The sequence below is a fragment of the Orycteropus afer genome, unplaced genomic scaffold (genome assembly GCF_000298275.1).
Source record: "Orycteropus afer afer isolate SDZICR_OR568_19922 unplaced genomic scaffold, OryAfe1.0 scaffold00130, whole genome shotgun sequence".
Taxonomy (NCBI): domain Eukaryota; kingdom Metazoa; phylum Chordata; class Mammalia; order Tubulidentata; family Orycteropodidae; genus Orycteropus; species Orycteropus afer.
In genome coordinates, this window is record NW_006921717.1 from 8,437,141 (window position 1) to 8,456,344 (window position 19,204).

Consider the following 19,204-nt stretch of genomic DNA (forward strand, 5'->3'; position numbering starts at 1 on the left):
CGCAGTGATACTGCCTCGGAAACCCAAGGAGGGGTCACTATGGGTGGGGTCCGACTCAATGGCACATAACAACAACAACCCAATTTAAAGCCTGCACGACCAAAAAGCCAGTTGTCATCGGGTCGACTGCCGCATGGCATCCCCGTGTGTTGGTGGGCCCCGTGCCCCCTAGGGCATTCAGTGGCTGATCTTTCAAGAGTAGGTCACTGGGCCTGCCTTCTGCTGTGCTTCTGGGTAGATGCCAACCTCGCTGTTAGTAACCCAGCACTCAGCCGTCGGGGCCACTCAGTCCACTGCTGTCCAGTTGGTTCCCCTCCGCAGCCTATGTGACTCCACCATCAGGAGTCTAGGCCCAGTTTTGCGGTTGCAGCTCTGTGCTGTGGCCAGCCAGCGAAGGACCTGCTGTGTCCGCGTTTGCGATTGGAGCAGCACGTGCCCCGCCCCCTCCGACAGAGTTAGGAAGCTGGGGTCCCCCCAGTGAGGGCCGGCTTCCATGGAGCCCCAGCAGAGGGCCACTCCTCTTGGAGTAGAGGATCAGGTACAAGGGACAAACCTGGAACAGTTTAACCCCTACCCCTCATTCATTGTAGAAGTCCATTCCAGAATACAGCACAACGCAGCTGTATGTCCCACGGTCGATCACAGGTGGGTGCTACAGTTCTTTTGTTTTGTGTGTGATGCATATGTGCACTGTCGTGAAAGACTTCTATTGACATTTTGGTGCCAGGATCATTCTAGGATGTTAAGTTGGAGGATTTCTGACACCATGTTGTTGTTATGTGTCGTTGAGTCAGACCCGACTTATAGCGACCCCTCCTTAGGTTTCTGAGGCGGTATCTCTATGGAAGTAGATTGCCCAACCTTCCTTCCGAGGAGTTACTGGTGGGTTTGAACCACCAGCCTTCTGGTCAGCAGTCGGGTGCCTTAGACACTATGCTACCAGACTGACAGGCTTTTTCAGTGTAGCTCTACCAGCTTACATTTTCGTTGACAGTTAATGAATGTCCCTGTCTCCTGCCCCTCACTGACACTTGACAGCTTCTGACTTTTTACTTTTGCCAGTGTAGCAGTTGTATGACAGGATACAGTTTGGCTTTTGTGGCCACAATTAGCAATGGCCTTGGACTCTCCATCCCCTTCCAGGCCACTGGAGCTGATCTTTTGTGAAAGGCCCATTTGCACAGTTTCCTCTTTGGGTTATCTTTTCTTATTTATATGTGCCTTGCTCCTGTCCTTCCACTTTCAGCCTTGTCTTCTAACCTTTAGGGTGTCTTGTCATTTCTCATTAGGAGGTACTCATTTATTTGTAGCTTTCTCTGTGAGGATATTTTAAAAAAAAATTTTTTTATCATGATTTGGGTGCAGATTTACAAAGCAGATTCATTTTACTCTCAATAGTTCATGCACATTTGATTTCATAGCCCCAATTATAACCCCCAACCGTAAAGAGCTCACCTCCCCTCTCCGCCCTGTGACTACCCCCTCCCTGAGCCCTTCTCAACCATGTGCTCCTCTCGGTCCTTTCTATGTGAATACTGTCCCTCTGGTGGCTCACGATCGCTCTAACAGTGCATCTCCCTTGGTAGATGGGTGCATCTCTCGAGGGTAGATGTTCTGCTTGTAGGTCTTTCTGCTGTTGAGCTGAGAGCCAGTTCACAGAAGTGAGTCCATTTCCAGGTCCGAAGGCACACCTGGGACCACAGTCTAGGGGGTTCCACCAGTCTGTATCCGACCACTAATTTTGATCATTTTTGTGTTTTTGAATTTTGTTCCACATCTTTCCTCCCACTCTAACCAGGATCTCCAATTTCGATCCTTTTCTGACTGGTTGGCATTGGCAGCCGGGCACCATCTAGATCTGGTCTCAGGGTCATGAAGGCTGTGGTCCTCATGGCCTATCATATCTTTGGACTAATTGTTGATCTTCTTCACTCTTTGCTCCAGATGAGAGGAGACCAACCATTGCATCTTAGATGGCCACTCAAAAGCTTTTAAGACCCCGGTCACTACTCACCAAAGTAGGATGTAGAACAAGATTTTTATGTATTATGTTATGCCAATTGAGCATGTCATTCGCGGAGACTACGGTCACAGGGAGGGATTCTCTCCTAAGGTGTTTGGTTGTCTCTGAGAAGTTACACCAACCCTGTCCTTTGTTACTTCTGTAACATGTATGGATAATTTTGTAGCACAAGTCCATGTGTAAGATTATCTTCAGCCAGATCTATCCTTGGCCTTGGGTATATTCCTGTTCGCCTGCCCCCACCTGATCTTCTCTCACTTGTTTATGTACTTATCCATCGCCTAGTGTTTGGTGTCACTGGCAAATCGTATTCACCTCTGTTGTATCTTTTATGCATGTTTCTGTGTCCTCCCTTTCCCCATTGTCACCGTGCTGGGTTGGGAGGATCTTTGCCATCTGGCCCAAACTCACGTTCTTCCCGACGGGACTTGCACTTGCACTAAAGCCTAGAGGTCACACCATGTTCGCGATCACCCTGGCATCACTTTCAATTAAATGCAAGCTGTCGGGTTTTTTTCAGATTCAGCCTTTGACAGTTTTTCTTCTTCTTCCAGCCCAAGAATTTGGGCTGCAGATACCAGGCGTCAGGGACTAGAGCTTTTCATTCCCAGGGGAGCTTTGTTTTCATCTGTCCGGCACCAGGATCGAGATGACAAGACGCCTTGCTGCTCCCTTACATACCCAAACTCAAAACCAAACTCACTGCCATCGAGTTGATTCCGACTCAGAGCAACGCCCACTGGGTTTGCAGGGCTTTAAATCTTTACAGAAGCAGACTGTCTCATCTTTCTTCCACAGAGAGGCCAGTGGCTTTGAACCAGCAACCTTTTTGTTAGCAGCCAAATGCCTTAATCACTGTACCACCGGACTCCATCCCTTTACAGTGGGCTTATTTCCCACTTGAAGACTCAGCCTTCTGGAGCCCCGGCTGTACCCAGACACTTGATCTCCACTCCGTCTGGCAGTCCCTGAGCTTGATATGCAAGTTCCCCAGACTCCTCAGAGCAGAAGGTCAAGGTTTCGGTTCCATAAAAGTCCTCAGGGTGGAGGACAAGTTTTACTTCCCTAAGTTTTTACTTTTACTTTATTTTTGGCCTGGGTTTTTTTTTTTTTTTTTTTGTTAACATCAGCGCAATGATGATGTAAAATCCTTTTAAAGTATTTATAGCTGTCCTGGTGGCACAGTGGTTAAAGCACTTAACCTGGCATTTTCGTTGTTGAATTTAGGAGGTTGATCAGGTGTCTAATCTTCCTACTGCTGGAAAGAGAAGTGGCACTTCTGTATGAAATTCAAGGCACAGAGCTGCGCTTTAAGGAGTTAGATTTCCTTAAGCTTAAGGCGGTTCAAACCCACCAGCCACTCCTCGGAAGGAAGGTTGGGCAATCCTACTTCCGTAGTGATACTGCCTCGGAAACCCAAGGAGGGGTCGCTATGAGTCGGGGCGACTCAACGGCAAATAACAACAACAACAACAAGCTTAAGGAACTGGCAGTGAAGTATTTACTCCTGTTTTTTTGAAGTCCATGCATCGTGTAAGTGTGAGGCGCCCTGGGGGAGACTCAGAGGCAGGGGATGTCCTTGGGCCTTACATAGCTGAGGCAGGGCCCCTGACCTCCTTCCCAAAGGGGTAGGAAGAGATAAAAGCTGACTTGCCCATGGCACCTCTGCTTCCTGCCACAGGACAGCTGATTATCTGCTTCCTGCCACAGGACAGCTGATTATCGCCCCATCGGGTCTGACTAAGCTGTTCTCGGGGCTCAGGTATCTCATCACACCACGAGGTGCTATTGGGGGAAGGAAGAACCATTAGACTGGGCAAAATTTGGGCTAGATTTTAATGCTCTGTTTCCACGCAGAGAAAGCCGGGAACCTCACTGTTCATACACTTTGTACATTTGCTTCTTTGATCCTTTGATGTAGCAGTCCAGACAAAATCTTTGTACAATTTAAATACTGAAACTTTTTTTTTTGACTTTACTAGTCAAAACTATTTCCCCCACCCTGGTTAAGGCAGATAATTAGAACAGCTAGAACCCAGGATGGATGGGAGTAGATAAGTAAACTTAATTACCCTCAGCTATTTCCCCTCCCCAGACCCCAGATGGGAGTAGATAAGTAAACACAAAGGACTCCGGTTGGAGACAGATGAGTAAATAGGATAAGCTCAGTTCCTTAAGAACTGAATGGAAAAACATTCTCTCCTATTATTTCATTATGCACAGGTAATCTACACGTTCATGTGTCTTAGAAAACAACTTGAAAATTAACTTTGGTCGTGGACATGCACAGTGGGGCAGAGAGGAACAAAGTTACTGGGAACTAACATTTCAGCCAATCGTCAACCATCTCACACCCAAATTCCTGAAGTTTTTATGAATATGCATAACCCTCTCTTCTGAAACCTACAAAACTGTAATCCGATGGAGTTTCGGGGAGTCAGATTTGGGTATGGGGGTACCCCTACTCCTTGCATTGCTGCTTTGCAATAAATAATTTTCTCTCTTCTTAATCACTCGGTGTGTAAACTGTTTTGGCCTGACTGCGCACCGGGCAGGGACCTGCTTTTGGTCCTATTTCAATATCAATATGGCAACCCTAGCTATTAAAAATCACTCATCTGTATACCCTTGACCCCAAACCAGAGCCCTTTGCTGTCAAGGTGATTCCGACTCTCAGTGACCCTAGAGGACAGAGTAGAACTGCCCCATAGGGTTTCCAAGGCTGTCATCTTTATGGAAATAGACTACAACATCTTTCTCCCATGGTGAAGCTGGTGGGTTTGAACCATTGAGTTTCTGGTTAGCAGCTGAGTGCTTTAACCACTGTGCCACCAAGGCTCCTTATACCCATGACCGTAGGAGGGAAACACTTGCATTGTCACAGGAGTATCGCAAGAAATCAAATGAATACTTGTACGACTGTCTGTACCAGGGGTCTTGGAGGTGGTACAGGACCGGGCAGCACACTTACTCTGATATGTGTATACGGTCTCTGTGAGCTGCACACCTGACAGCTCCTAACAACTTGTTCTGTGGGGTAGGGGAAGGCTTTTTCATAGTCCAAGATGAAAACATAAGAGAAGGGATATTTGTTGTTACATAATCCTCTCATACAGCAAGAAGGCCGAAGCCCACAAAGAAAGAGCAATGGCTAACTCAAAGGGAAACTTGTAAGCTGAGGATGTGGGCCCCTTTGATTTATGAAAGCGCTTCACAGATGAAAAGAAACAAATGAGGATACGAAGAGGGATTTATGCCCTCAAGATGCTTGGTCTCTAATCAGAGGTCCATCTTAAACTAGCAATGTAGTCAGTCTTAATGATGCTCAGATAGGCAAAGATTTAGGAAGATACTGGGCTGTGGTGGTAAGTCTGTGAGGAAACGTGCTTTCAGAATCTGATTAACAGTAAGGACATTGTATTTGACACAGAAGTTCTGCCAAAGAATTTCCTCTGAAAATAGTGTACAGAAAATTATGTAATGGTATTTACATTTGTTGCCTTGACAATACACTGTTTCCATCAAAAGATCAAGTATGTCATAGTTTAACTACCATACATAGGACAGTTTAACTACCATACATAGAATAATGAGTGCATCTATTAAAAATGACAGAAAGGAGACAAGGCGTCTACCCTTGTGTTAGAAAACATTGGAGAGGAAAGTTGGTTATGTAATGTGATTCTGAGAGCTTGGCTGTGGAGTGTGGCCTTGTTTCAGCAGAGCGTCGTGCAGACCCTAGGACCAGCCTTTCCTGCCTTTGAGATGACTAGAACGTGCTTGTACGAGGTAGGGCAGGATGGACACACTGATGCTGGGTGGAGCCAGAACCTTGGCCCCCAAGAGCAGGTCGGCCTGGCTCCTCCCACCCACCAAACTAAGAATCCTCACTCCTTCATACTGACCCTCTGGAGGAAGACTGAGCATGAAGATTATATCTCACACCCCCTGTACAAGCCAGGAAGGGTACAGTGGGCATCCCTGACTGCTGGGAGGAGGACCGAGGCCCAGAGAAGGGAGGTTAACCTTCATCACAAGGGTCTGGATCTTTCTGCCTGTTCCATTCTGCCACCTCTAGCTAAAGAAGTCATAAGGCAGTGGTTTCCCTTATCCCTCATCTTGGGCTGTAACCTTGTCTTCCTACCAAAAAAAAAAAAAAAAAAAAAAAAATCATGGAAAAAGAAAAGGAGTTATCAGAAAGGGCAGGAGGAAGAGAGCTTAGTTAGCAGTTAATAGCACTCAGTAAATGTTGACTGTCATGTACTATCTATACTAGGCATTATTGTCTACTAACTCAAATCCAACACACCTGTAAACCAAAACCAAACTCACTGCCATCGAGTAGGATCTGACTCATAGCAACCCCTCCTTGGGTTTCCAAGGTGGTATCACTATGGAAGTAGATTGCTCTATCTTCCTTGCGAGGAGTGGCTGGTGGGTTTGAACCTCCAGCCTTCTGGTTAGCAGTCAAATACCTTAGGCACTATGCCACCAGAGCTCCTAACACACCTATGGGGATAGGTAAAAGTCCCATCTTATAGATGGGGAAACTAAAGCTCAGAGAAGTTCAGTAACTCGCCTGATAGCACACAGCAAGTAAGAGGCAGAGCCATGATTGTAACTCAGGCAGCCTGGCTCTGGATTCCCTCTATTTAACCAGGGTCCTGAAGACAGAAGTGAGGCAGTGATCATTCAGGGTCAGACCTCCCCCACCTTCCACACTGGAAGACCTGGGTTTGAGTCCCAGCCAGTGCACCGTGGGGCAGCCACTACCCATCAGTCAGTGGAAGCTTGTGTGATGTTGAACAGGCTTCAGAACTTCCACATGAAGATGACCTGGCCTGACAATCAGCCCACCAGAGCCATGTGGATCACAATGGTTTGATCTACAGCTGGTCATGGGGATGGTGTAGGGCCAAGCTGCGTTGTGTTCTGTTGTGAACGGGGTCCCCAGAAGTCATGGGCCAACACACAGCAACTGACTACAACTGAAGGCAGAAAAGTTGGAGTGGGCTGGAGCTGGGGGCTGCATAGTGTCAAGGCCACAGGTCTGACTTGAACTTCTTAGCTCCCTTGGTGCCAGCTCTTACCTAAGCCCAGAAAGGTGCCTGAAGCCAAGTTCAAGCTTCCCCATGGACTTCCTGTCCTCAAGGAGCTGAACCCTACATCTCCCCACCCCTCCAAATGCTATCCCTTTCCAGCCTGGAAGATCATTCAGGAAAGGGCTTTGCTGCCAAGATAGAGATGAAGGCCCATGTCACACACAGCTAAATGGGTCAGGAGCAGAACCAGTACTGGTACCGACCTGTCAGGTGGCTGTGCCTAAGGGAGCAGGCAAGCTCCCAGCCTGGGCCAACCATTCCCATATGGACCAGTCCAGAGAGGCCCAGGTGCTGGTGGTGAGAGTGTAGCCAAGAGCCTTCATTGGTAGGCTGGTAGGCTCAGAGCAGAGCCATGAAGAACTCCCTCAACTCGAGTTTAGTTCTCTTGGCCCTGGGAGCCCTGGGGTTCCCCTTATCCATGATGGCAGTCAAGTGGGCAGTCCAAGGATGCCCAGTCAGACCTCTGGTGTCTGGGTAGCTGACAGCCTTCCTGGGCCATTCATCCCGGCCAGGTTCTTTGACTTTGCCATGTTTTCAGCCTCTCACCCCTTTGCTTATCCTGTCTTCATTCCTTGCTGTGAATCAGTCCCACATTCAGTCATGGGAGACACTTGGCACCACGCAGAACAGAGGCCACAATTCTGAGAGGTCAGAGCGGATGGCAAGGGACACATTCTAAGTCAAGATAGAATCCTGTTCACGTTAGCATAAATAAGTAGCACACCTGCTTCCAGGAAGGTGGGAACAATGGTTTATTGAGCTTGTTCACCCTTTGCTGTCTCCTGGAGCTTCTGGGCCCAGGCCTGGCTCAGTCCCACGAAGATGCTGACCCCCAGGACCAGGGCAACAGCCAACAGCAAAAGGACCACCCAGAGGAGAAGCTTGGAGGTAGAGTTCCTGGTGGAGCCTGTGTGAGAGAGATGGTATTCGAAGGACCACGGGGCTGGGCAAGTCCCCTCTGATACTCTGTCCATGCTGGGCCTTTGTGAGCACCCCAGGCAGAACTGGAACTGCCTTTCTGCGGATAAGGTGGCCTGTGTCTATGCTCAGTTCCCCAATGAATGGAGTTACCTCATGCCCTGCCCTCACTGGGGCCAGTATGCCCTCATTTTGTTAGCAGACGTTTGGGGGTCCAACTTGATGGCACATAATAACAAGAAGTGCCTGAGGGGACTACCCTCAAGCCCTCCTACCTGTGGGCGCCATAGTAGGCTCCTGCCTACGAGCATCCTCAAAGCCCACCGGCCCTGGAGAACTCACGATGTCCTGGGGCCTGGCAGTGTCGTGGTGGTGACCCAAGAACCGTCGCCGTCCTGCCCAGGGGAAGAGGATATCGTGGGTCTCTAGGCACAAACGAGCCTGCAGGAGTATCAAAGAATGGCCCCCACTCCACACTCACTGGCAGTCCCTGGGCTACACGTAGTCGAGCACGTCTCCAGCCCTGAGGGGTAGCAGGCAGATGCACTGCAGAAGAGGTAGACCTGGTGGGAGAAGAAGAGCGTCAAGAAGGGGCTGGTCCAGGACCCAGCACAGGAGCCCAGACAGGGCTGCCAGCCAGACAGGCAGGGAAAAGAGTCTGGCACATCAGCTGAGATGGGCCAAGACTGTAGCCCCACGCTGATAGGCACAGAGCCATACCTGTGGCCCCCCAGTTTGGAATCTGTCTAATTCCTTCCCCTTGGTCTAAGTCTGCAGTGCAGCCCCCTACCGGCAGGAGCCGCTGCACTCAGGAGAGTCCCAGAGGCCCGCATCGCCCCCTTCTGCCCTGTGTCGGACACGGAGGGGGATTTCTGAGGAGGGGCCTTGGCCAGGCTGCAGGAGGGTAGATGACTGCTGCCCTCACTTCCTGGCCCCCAGCACCGAGACCTCGTTTGCATGCCAGCAAACCAGGCTTCCAGGCCACACCAGTCCCAAAGGCCTTCCAGTGGCTGAGGGCAGGAGGGGGACAGGTAACCAGTGCTCCAGAAACACACCAGGGACAGCTCCCAAAGGACAAAGAGGAGGAGTTGGCCTGACCAGGGAATGCCACTCTGAGTAGGTTAGCATCTCCTGGTTCAGGAAGAGGCACATAGCTGAGGTGAGAATCAAGGCTTCCCAACAGGCGCCCTGGTGGTGCAGTGGCTGAAGCTTTCAGCTGCAAACTGTGAGGTTGGCAGTTTGAGCCCAGCAGCCTCTCCCCAGGAGAAAGGTGTGGCAGTTTGCTTCTGTAAAGATGTACAGCTTTGGAAACCCCACAGGACAGTCCTACCCTGTACTGCAAGGGTCACTGAGTTGGAGTCAACTTGATGGCAATGGGTAACAAGTGCCTGCAGGTGAGGTAAACCTGCTTCAGATGTAGTGACATGCGGCTACTGCAAAAGACAGCTGTGCACGTTAAAGTGGAAGATGGGACACTTCGTTCAATGGAACAGATGTCTCATAGTCCGTGGCCTGTGACACCATTTGTGTGTTACCTAGACAACTGAGATGACTGTACCCTAGGCTTGGCCACACTCACGGGGACACTGCTGAGCTGTAAGAATTCAATGCATATTTGCGGCAAACACATCACTTTAAGAAGCAAGGCCACCATGACTCGAGTTCAGATGTGGCTGTGTCCATACTCAGCACTTCCCCTCCTCCCTCGAGTTTTGGGGCTGCCTCTGAACTAAGCTGAGGCCAGGAGCCTGCGCTCACCGCCCTGCTCCGTTTGCACGACAGCAGGAGGAACAGTGGCTGAGCAATTGCTTCCAACTCGTGGCCACCCGTGTGTGTTGGAGAAGAACTCTGCTCCATGGATTGTCAGTGGCTGGTTTTTCTGAAGGAGGTCACTAGGCCTTTCTTCCAGCGTACTTGGGGCTGGATTCAAACCTCCCACCTTCTGGTTAACTGTTCGCTCGGCCCAGGGGCCTGCATTGGTACAGCCCTCGGTAGAACCCAGCACCATCGGGGGGCTTTGTCTACATTCCCTCCCAGGGCACGGAGGGACCTGATGACCGGCTGGTTCTCACTTAGCAGGTGGGGACCTGGCAGGGGACACTGTGCTTCCTTACCGGTCCCCTGAGGGCCCCGTGGGAGCCCTTGTCCAGAAAGGCAAAAGCGGCCACAGTGAAGCGCTGGTGGTGAGACGGGAAGGACAGTGCCCCGTCCGAGGCCATCAGTTGGGTTCTGTAACCGTCACCCTCGAAGGGACACCTGAGAAGGAGAGAAGAGAAGGCAGCCGCCAAGCTGTGGACAGGCAGGGACGGAGCCCCCGGGGTTCTCGGGCACCCACTGCCCCTCACCCATCAGACAGGATGGGCCACTGAGGCTGCTGGAAGGGGTTGGTACTGGGTGTGGCCCAGCACTGGTGCAGCATCAGGACCAGGCCAGGGTCTGTCCTCTGCCGGATCCGGACCTCCACGTAGACTGGCTCTCGGAGCAGCTTGGAGACGGGGTAGTCGTCCTCCTTGTAGAAGGAGCTAAAGCTCTCATCTGCAGGGAGAGGGCTCGTGAGTCCTGCGTGGCTGTGTGTCAGGGAGTTGGGGAGGGGGCCCAGAAAGAGAAAGCTGGGATTCTGTACCCTTAGCGATCCGAAGCTCAAGCTGCAGGGGACCAGACTGGGTCACGGCACCAGGTGGTGGGGGCGGGAAGACAGATGCCTGGATGGGCAGGAAGTCACTGGCGTTGAAGATACAGCGGACGTGAAGCCTGGAGGCCGAGCGCAGGGTGGCGTGGGAGGAGACACAGGATCAGCGTCCCAGAGAGCAGGTGAGCGAGTGCTGGTGGTGGGACCCGGCAGCGAGTCCTCCAAAGGCAGCGGTCGCTAGGGCGGTAGGGTGGGTAGGGGAGCTAGCCTGCTCTCCTGCTCCCAGCCTCCGCCCACTCCACCTTCCCAGGACAGCTCGGCGGTCTCCCTTCACTTCCTCTTCAAGTACCCAGGTCCTGTTCTAGGGGCTGAAGTCCAGTGGGATGGAAGAAGGGCCTGGCCCCTCACTAGGGCTGCCGCCTGCCCTCAGACACATGCCCTGTTCAGGTATTTGAAGCCCTCGGAGCCAGATGATCAGGCCTGGTGGACCGACCCAGGAGCTCTGTCCTGACAGACCTGGCCTTGACTCGTCTTTGAATTTAACGGCCATGCGAATAAGCTATTTACCTTAAGCCTCAGTTTCCTCATCTGGAATATGGCCACAGCCCCCTCCACCTGAGGGCTGTGGTTCTGTAGCCTGCGTCTGAGAAATAAATGAAGTCACAAGGCCCCAGCATCTTCAGGTCTACCGCCGGGACTGGTAGCTCCCTCCCTTACTCAGGGCCAGGGCCCTGGTCAGCCTGCTGGACCAGATTCCTCGTGCGGAGGGGCCGGTAGGCATTCTGTGGGAGTGACCTGACCTCACTGTACCCTCCCTCCCACTCCTAGGTGCTCTCTCTGCCTTTGTCTGTTGGATGGCTGGGAGCCTGGGTGACGTTCGGGAAGACGTCCCGTAGGTGGAGACTGACTTCTGCACAGTCTCATGGACTGAATTTTGTCCCTCCAAGGAGATCTGTTGAACTCCTAACCCTAGGTACCTGTGAATGTGACCTTGTTGGGAATAGGGTCTTTGAAGATGTTATCAGTTACCATGAGGGTGTGTAGAACAGGATGGGTTCTAATCTGATCTGAGTGGTGTCCTTATGAAAGGGGAGAGGAGACACAGAGACAGAGGAAAGACAGCCATATGAAGATGCAGTCACGTGACAGGGAATGTCTGGGTCTACCAGAAGCTGGGAGAGACAAGAATCTTCTAGATCCTGGTGGATCCTGACTCATAGGGACCCTCTAGGACAGAGGACTGCCCCATAGGCTTTCCTAGGTGATCATCTTTATGGGGCAGATCTCCAGGCCTTTTCTCCTGAGAAGCAGCTGGTAGGTTTGAACTGCTGACCTTTCAGTTACAGTGAACCCTTAACCAGGGCAGTTCTACTCTACTATGGGGGTTGCTATGAGTTGAAATAGACTCAATGGCTGCCAACAACAGAGCCTTCAGAGAGAACACGGCCCTGCCGACACCCTGAATTCAGACCACTGGCCTCCAGAAGTAGACAACGCGTGTGGTGTTTGGTTCTGCAGCCCTGGGGTAGCACCGCCTGCCCTGAAGTCCTTTCCACCTTCTCAGCTTTGTTCTGAGGGCCCCTCCTGCTGCTTCCTGCCAGCCTGCCCTTCCCTTCCTCATACATGGCTGCTCCGTGTTCACTCTGGCTAGTGTCCCATTGCTCTCAGATCTAAGAAGCTCAAGCATGAACTAGGTTGGTCCCCCACCCCCACCCGAGGGGTGAACACTTGAAGGCTGAGACCAGCCCTCCCCCATGGGAAGGGGAGATGGAAGCCCCTGGGCCTCGGTATGCTGCCAAGCACAGAATTCCTAACTGAGTAGTATCTAGAGGAGCCCTGGTAACAGTGGTTAAGCACTCAACTATTAGCCAAAAGGTTGGTGGTTCAAATCCACCAGCTACTCTTCAAGAGAAGGATGAAGCCGTCTGCTTCTGTAAAGATTTACAGCGTTGGAAGCCTATGGGAGAGTTCTTCTCTGCCCTGCTAGGTCACTATGAGTTGGAATTAACTCAACGTCAATGGTTTATGGTAACAGGCCAAGGTCAAGAGACTTGCTCCTGGTCACTCTGACATCGCAGACTTGCAATGGGAGTGACAAGTGCATATTCTCTTGGGGACACCCCCACTGACACCACAGACACCTAGTGTGGCTGTACTACACGAGTCAGCAGGCCTGGCTGGCCCCTTTCAACGAGAGGTTCCTCCCCCAGCTGCTACTGCCCTCGCTCTTGGAAAGCTTCATCACAGGCTATCATCTCTCGCCTGCTCCATGGCTTCATCACCTCCAAGATCAGAAGGCGGCCACAGCCTCCGCCTCCTCGTGTGGTTTAAAGGGGCCACTTTCAGTAGCTCAGCTTCATTCTTGGAGGGACAAAGTCAGAGCTCTTGAGGGCTCTAGCCCCCTTACCCCCGGGCAGTGCTACCAGCTTCCTTCAGAACCCTGTGAGCCAGGCAGGGGAGACCTCACCGCACCCTCACGTCAGCCCGACAGAGGGGCATTGCCCCTCCTTACCTATTGAAGGGAGTCCCTGGGTGGCACAAACGGTTAAGCACCTGACTAACCAAGATGTTGGTGGTTCAAACCCACCCAGAGGCACCTTGGAAGATAAGGCCTGGTGTCTGCTTCTGAAAGGTCACAGCCATGGAAACTCTGTGGGACAGTTCTGTTCTGCACACGTGGGCATGGCCCTGAGTCAGAATCAATTCAATGGCAACTATTTAATTTTTTTTTTTTTAAATGAGAAAGTGGAGGCTAGAGAGGAAGTAGTTTGTCTAAGGCCACACAGCCAGGTAACAGAGCTTTGATTTGACCTCAGTTCCCCTAAAACCCACACCCACTGCCATCAAGTCGGTTACAACTCATAGCAACCCATGGGACAAAGTAGAACTGCCCCATTGGGTTTCTAAGGCTGTAAGTCTTTATGGAAGCAAACTACCTCATCTTTCTCCCATGGAGCAGCTGCCCATGGAGGGTCTGCACGCACAGGGAAGTCCCATGTACCTACGTAAGCTAGTTTGTCAACATCCCCATGTTCCAGGGTGCTCCTCTGGGATCGAGCCAGGGTGGGGCTCATTGGTCCAGGTCCCAGGTTCATGGTTTGAACTATGGACCTTTTGGTTAGCAGCCAAATGCTTTAACCACTACACCACCAGAGTTCCTTGATTCAAACACAACTGACCCTGAAAACTATCTTGTGCTCCTCACACCCAACTCCACAGCCTTGCCTGTTCAAGGAGGGCTCCCCTTCTCACCGGAAGGTGCTGTCCCATGTGACGGAGCCCCGGGGTCCTATCTGGACATCGATGTCAGATGCCAGCTCATTCTCATAGATGAGCTGGTTGCCAGCCACCTGTGGGAGAAGATAGCTGGGTGAGGCTCTCCTGGGCATGATACTGGGCACCAGCCTCCGACCCCATTCCTACCTGGACTGTGGTGCCACAGTGGGTGAGAGGAAATTGGAAGACCACAAAAGCGTCTGTCTTCTGGGCTGGGGGACAGCTGGTGGGAGCATAGGCCAAGTGGACACGGGCCAACGTGATCCTGTGTGCCAAGGCTGTTTCTTGGGATACCACTAGGACGAGGTGGCCATCTCTGAAGCACTGGACAGTAGCTGGGACAAGGGCAGATCAAAGAGGCCAATCAGGGCCATAGGGCTTAGTGCTCCTCCAGCACAGGACAGGGCATGGACTAGATGACAACCAGGAGCCAAGCACTGGCCCGGGAGCCGGAAGACTCCCGTTGTCTTGTTCTCCTCTGTGACTGAGCTTGGACAAACCCTTTATGGATTTCTCTCCCCCATGGAAGACAAGGGCTGAACCATGCTCTACAAGTATGGTCACTGTGTAATTTAATGGTACAAACCAGGATGTTGCAGCTCTAAAAACCAAACCAAACCAACCAGTTGCCATTGAGTCAATGACAGTGCATGCCACCCCACGTGTGTCAGGGTGGAACTGTGTTCCTAGGGTTTCCAGTGCCTGATTTTTTGGAAGTAGATGACCAAGCCTTTCTTCTGAGATACTTCTGGGTGGACTTGAACCACCAGCCTCCCATTAACAGCCAAGCATTTGAGCACTTGTGCCAGCAGAGACTCCAAAACCAGCTGCCATTGAGTTGATTCATGATGACCCCAGGTGTTTCAGAGTAGAACTGCACTCCAGAGGGTTTTCAATGGCTGTGATCTTTCAGAAGGAGACTGTCAGGCCTTTCTTCCAAGGCACCTTTGGGGGGATTCAAACAGCCAACCTTTCAGTTATAGTAGTCAAGCTCTTAACCATTTGAAGGGAGTACTCTTAATAGTTCCCCGGGACAACTGTTAGAAGACAAGCTGGGTGCACGATCACTCTATCTAAAAGTCTCTTCCTGTAGCCGGGAGTCAGGCTCTCCTAGGAATAGGATTTTAAGCTGAGTTTCTGGTGGCGTAGTGCCTAAGGCATTTGACTGCTAACCAGAAAGCTGGCGGTTCAAACCCACCAGGCACTCCTTGGAAGATGGGGCAATCTACTTCCCTAGTGATACTGCCTCAGAAACCCAAGAAGGGGCCACTATGAGTCATGGCAAGGGTTTCGTTTTTTGTTGCATTATCAACCAGTTGGGGCTAGAAAAACGAATGCTTCAAGTCTAGGGTACCATGGATAGCTATACCTGTGTTGCCATAGTAACATGGAATCTCTCTTGTGTTGTCATAGCAGCAACCAGCCTGCTGACAGGCTTCCTTTGAATTTCTTCTCACTGTGCAGGGGATGTGCCCAGAGGCCACTGTGCACTGCTCCTGGGTCAGATGGGTACCTAGGGCTGGGGACAGGGTGGTGAAGATGTGAGAAGGAGCCAGGCTGGGCTGCAGCCTTTCAAGGAAATAGGGAGTGAGATGGCTTCTTAGAGCTGAGTAAAGGGCTGTCAGACGGCCTGAGGCTCCAGGAGGCCCTGGTACAGAGGGTCTGCATGCAACAGAGAAGTCCCATGTACCTACGTAAGCTAGTTTGTCAATATCCCCATGTTCCCGGGTGCTCCTCTGGGATCGAGCCAGGGTGGGGCTCATCGGTCCAGGTCCCAGGAATGACGAGGCCGGAGTTGGATGGATGGAGCTGTGATCTGGGTATAGCAGACTTGGAAGGGTGTGGCTGGAGTCAGGGGAGGGGTGGCTGGAGGTGGAGTCGGGGGGAAGAGTGTGAGGAGTAGAAAGTATGGACGTGGTGGGTGGCACCAGGTGGGAGTCCGGAGTCCAGGAGCCGTCGGGCTTAGGACAGATCAGAGTGGCATCTTGTACTGCATCAACTCGGCCATCAGGCAGCAGGGCTTCTATCATCACCCTCAGGTGGGAACGCCCATCCTGCAGGTGAGAGGCAGGCTAGGTGAGGGGAGCCTGGCCAGGTGAGGCCACCACATCCCAGGCAGAGGAGGCACCAGCGGGAGTCGAGCTGGAATAACCTACTGAGTCTTCCTCACCCACCAACTCACTGAATGACCTCAGGCTCCGGATTCTTCACCGCCCCCCACAAGGGGCCTTGACAGCCAGATACTCCCAGCAGGGGTTCTCCCAAGAGCCAGGGGTGAGCCTTACCTTCTCCAGCATGTGGCAGCCTTTGTAATCAGCAGAGAAGACCACAGCCCCCTGGGGCTTGGAGGTGATCCAGTGGTAGCAGATGGAACAGTTGTTCACATCAAACTGGTTTCCAAATTCATCTGGGGTGGGGGAGAGGGAGGTCAGGATGGCTGAAGGGTAACGGCAGAGGCTGCTGGGATCTGCTGAGAAGAATCCCCACTCAGGAGGCAGGAGACCTGGGTTCTAGCCTTTGTTTCACTGCGAGCTTGCTGTGTGTCCTTGGGCAAGCCCCTTCCCCTCTCTGGTCTCAATTTCTACATCTGTAAGGTGATGGTTGGCTTCAACTGGCCTTAGAATCTTTCTAGCTAAGGTGCCACTCTGTTGACACCACACAGCAGTCCCCACAAGGAAAGGCCCACCCGGGCCAGGAAGAGGGATGTAGTGGAGAAAGGATAAAGTGAGCCCCAGGTGCTGGGATGGCTGTGTTGCTTTGTGTCTTTGAAGCTTAGTTATCTCTATTCATTGAATAATGAGGCAGCTGAGGCCCAGAGGGTGCTGAGCTTTCTCAGGTGCTCACAATGAGGGCAGAACAAGGATTCGAACCCGGGTCTCACAGAAGGAGCTAAGCCTGTTTGCAGGTTACTGGCTCTCACAGCCCTTTGAAAAGAGTATTCCTCACCCTGTCCACCTAGAGCACTCAGGGTCCCCTCTGCGTGTGGGGCTCACCCCATGCACTCCCGTGCAGTCCACGTGGCAGATTGGGTCACCTCCCATTTTACAGATAAGGAAACAGAGGCTCAGAGAGGTCCGATCAGTTGCTCAAGATCACACAGGTTAGAAGCTGCAGATTGGAATGCATTCCAAACCCATATCCACCAGGGCCCTGGCGCCCAGAGCACGGGGCTTTGAGCCAGCAGCCTCAGCATCAGCCCGGAGGTCAGAAATGCAGATGTTTGGGCCTGACTGTGGTGGACTGGATGGTGTCCCCAAAAAAGATACATCTACATCCCAACCCCTGTACCTGTGAACCTGACCTTGGTTTGAAACAGGGTCTTTGAAGATGCTATCAGTTAACATGAGATCACACTGCAATAGAGGGTTCCTAATCTACTTGTGGCTAAAGCACTTTACTGCTAACCAGAAGGCTGTTGGTTCAAACCCAGCAGCCACTCCTTGGAAGGAAGGTTGGGCAATCCTACTTCCGTAGTGATATTGCCTCGGAAACTCAAGGAGGGGTCACTATGAGTCGGGGCCTACTCGACGGCACATAATAACAACAACAGCAATCTACTTCCGTAGTGATACTGCCTCAGAAACCCAAGGAAGGGTCACTATGAGTCGGGTCCAACTTGACGGCACCTAACAACAACAACAAATCAAGCTGAGTGGCGTCCTTATGAAAGAGAAGGGACCCAGAGAGACAAACAGGAAGAGTGGCTGTGTGAAGACACATCTACAAGCTGAGGAACAGCTGGGGCTACTGGAAGCTGGGAGAGACGGATCATCCCACAGGGAATTCAGAGACAGCATGGCCCGCTGACATTCAGCACTCAGACTGCTAGTCTCCAGACTGTGTGATGATCACTTCTGTGGTTTCAGGCCACCCATATTTTGTTACAGTAGCACTAGGAAGCTAGTGCATTGCCCTGGACCTACCCATTGCTGTCAAGTTGATTTTGACCCATAGCGACCCCACAGAGAGCAGAACCACCCTGTAGCGTTTTCAAGGCTATAATCTTTATGGAAGCTGACTACCTTATCTTTCTCCCGAGGAGTGGCTGGTGGGTTTGGACCACTGACCTATTGGTTAGCAGGTAAGCGCTTAAACCACTGTGCATCGGGGCTCCTTGTTGACTCGGAACTACTGAATCAGAACTTGGGTTTCAGCAAAGTGGCCAGGTGATTCCTGCGCACAGTGATGTTGGAGGAGTGCTGTCCTGCTGACCAGGGGAATGAAGGCTGGCATGTCACCTCCCTTCTACTCCCTAGTGGTGCTGGTGGGACAGACACCCCCAAGTCCCAGGGGAGCTTTCAGGTCTTCTTGTTCCTGCTCCAAGGGAGGGTGCCAGCCTCCTGCTGCAGCCTGAGGTCTGGGGGGGTGGGGAAGGGGACTCAGTTGGCAGGTACTCACCCACCACCTTAAAGCGGACGGCCCGGTCCTGTCTGGGGAGCACCAGCAGCTGCATGCCTTGGACCCCACAGTCGTAGCTGTGCTGCAGGCCTGGGAGACCGGGCTCGGGCTGTGGCTGCTGGTCCAGGCCCAGCCCTGGCCCCAGAGTGGCTGCCACCAGCAAGAGCAGGACCACACAGTGACCCCAGGTCATGGCTAGGACCTCTGACTTGAGGCACAGCATAGACCCCATAACACTTGCTCCTTTCTGCCAGGTGAAGGTCTAGGCCTTATAGGTGGAGGTGGCAGGTGGGAGGCTTTGAGAGTGGAGGGGCCTCAGCTGGTGGGTGCCCACCTGGCTACCAGGGACCATGGTAAAACTCCTGCCCCAAAGCAGAAGAAGGCTCCCTCCCAGCCTGCGTCCCTGAAGGGCTGGTGGGAAACCTGTCCTCAGCCCCTGGGCCCTGCTTCCTGCCTCACAGCTGGGGGGCTGGGAGCAATGGGGATGGCTGTTCAGCAGGAGTGGTTCTGCCTGGGGAGGAACTTTCTAGGGAAAGTGGGCCGAGACTGCAGGTGGGCTGTGGGACAGGATCAACGGTTGGCCCACCGCCCGGCCTCCCAGACCCGAGATCATTCCCTCCCTGCCTGATCAGGTCCTCATGGGCCTGCCTTCACATCCAGGCCTCGGGGGCGGGAGCTGCAGGGCGCTGGTGGTGGACAGTAAGCCATGCTCGTTTCCTCCTCACTCTGATGGGGTTGGGGGCCGGCAGAACAAGATCATGGAGACTGCCCCTGCTCTGCAGAACTCTAAGTCACCTGGGGAGACAGGTGAGTAAACAGACGGAAGCCCCTTCATTGGGCTTGCCTCAGGGTTCAGTG

The 19,204-nt window shown here is 52.4% G+C and overlaps 1 protein-coding gene across 1 annotated transcript; it reads right to left on the reverse strand.

The window, feature by feature from the left end:
- Nucleotides 1-7,877: 7,877 nt before the first annotated feature.
- Nucleotides 7,878-18,539, reverse strand: ZP1 (zona pellucida glycoprotein 1). Its single transcript, XM_007945023.1, has 12 exons — nt 18,347-18,539; nt 16,234-16,355; nt 15,639-16,002; nt 15,318-15,461; nt 14,096-14,283; nt 13,925-14,022; nt 10,667-10,794; nt 10,389-10,578; nt 10,158-10,299; nt 8,525-8,606; nt 8,319-8,438; nt 7,878-8,032 (listed from the first exon to the last, which is right to left on the reverse strand). Exons 1-12 carry the CDS (start codon nt 18,537-18,539, stop codon nt 7,878-7,880), a joined length of 1,926 nt encoding a protein of 641 aa, XP_007943214.1.
- Between the last annotated feature and the right edge of the window lie 665 nt (nt 18,540-19,204).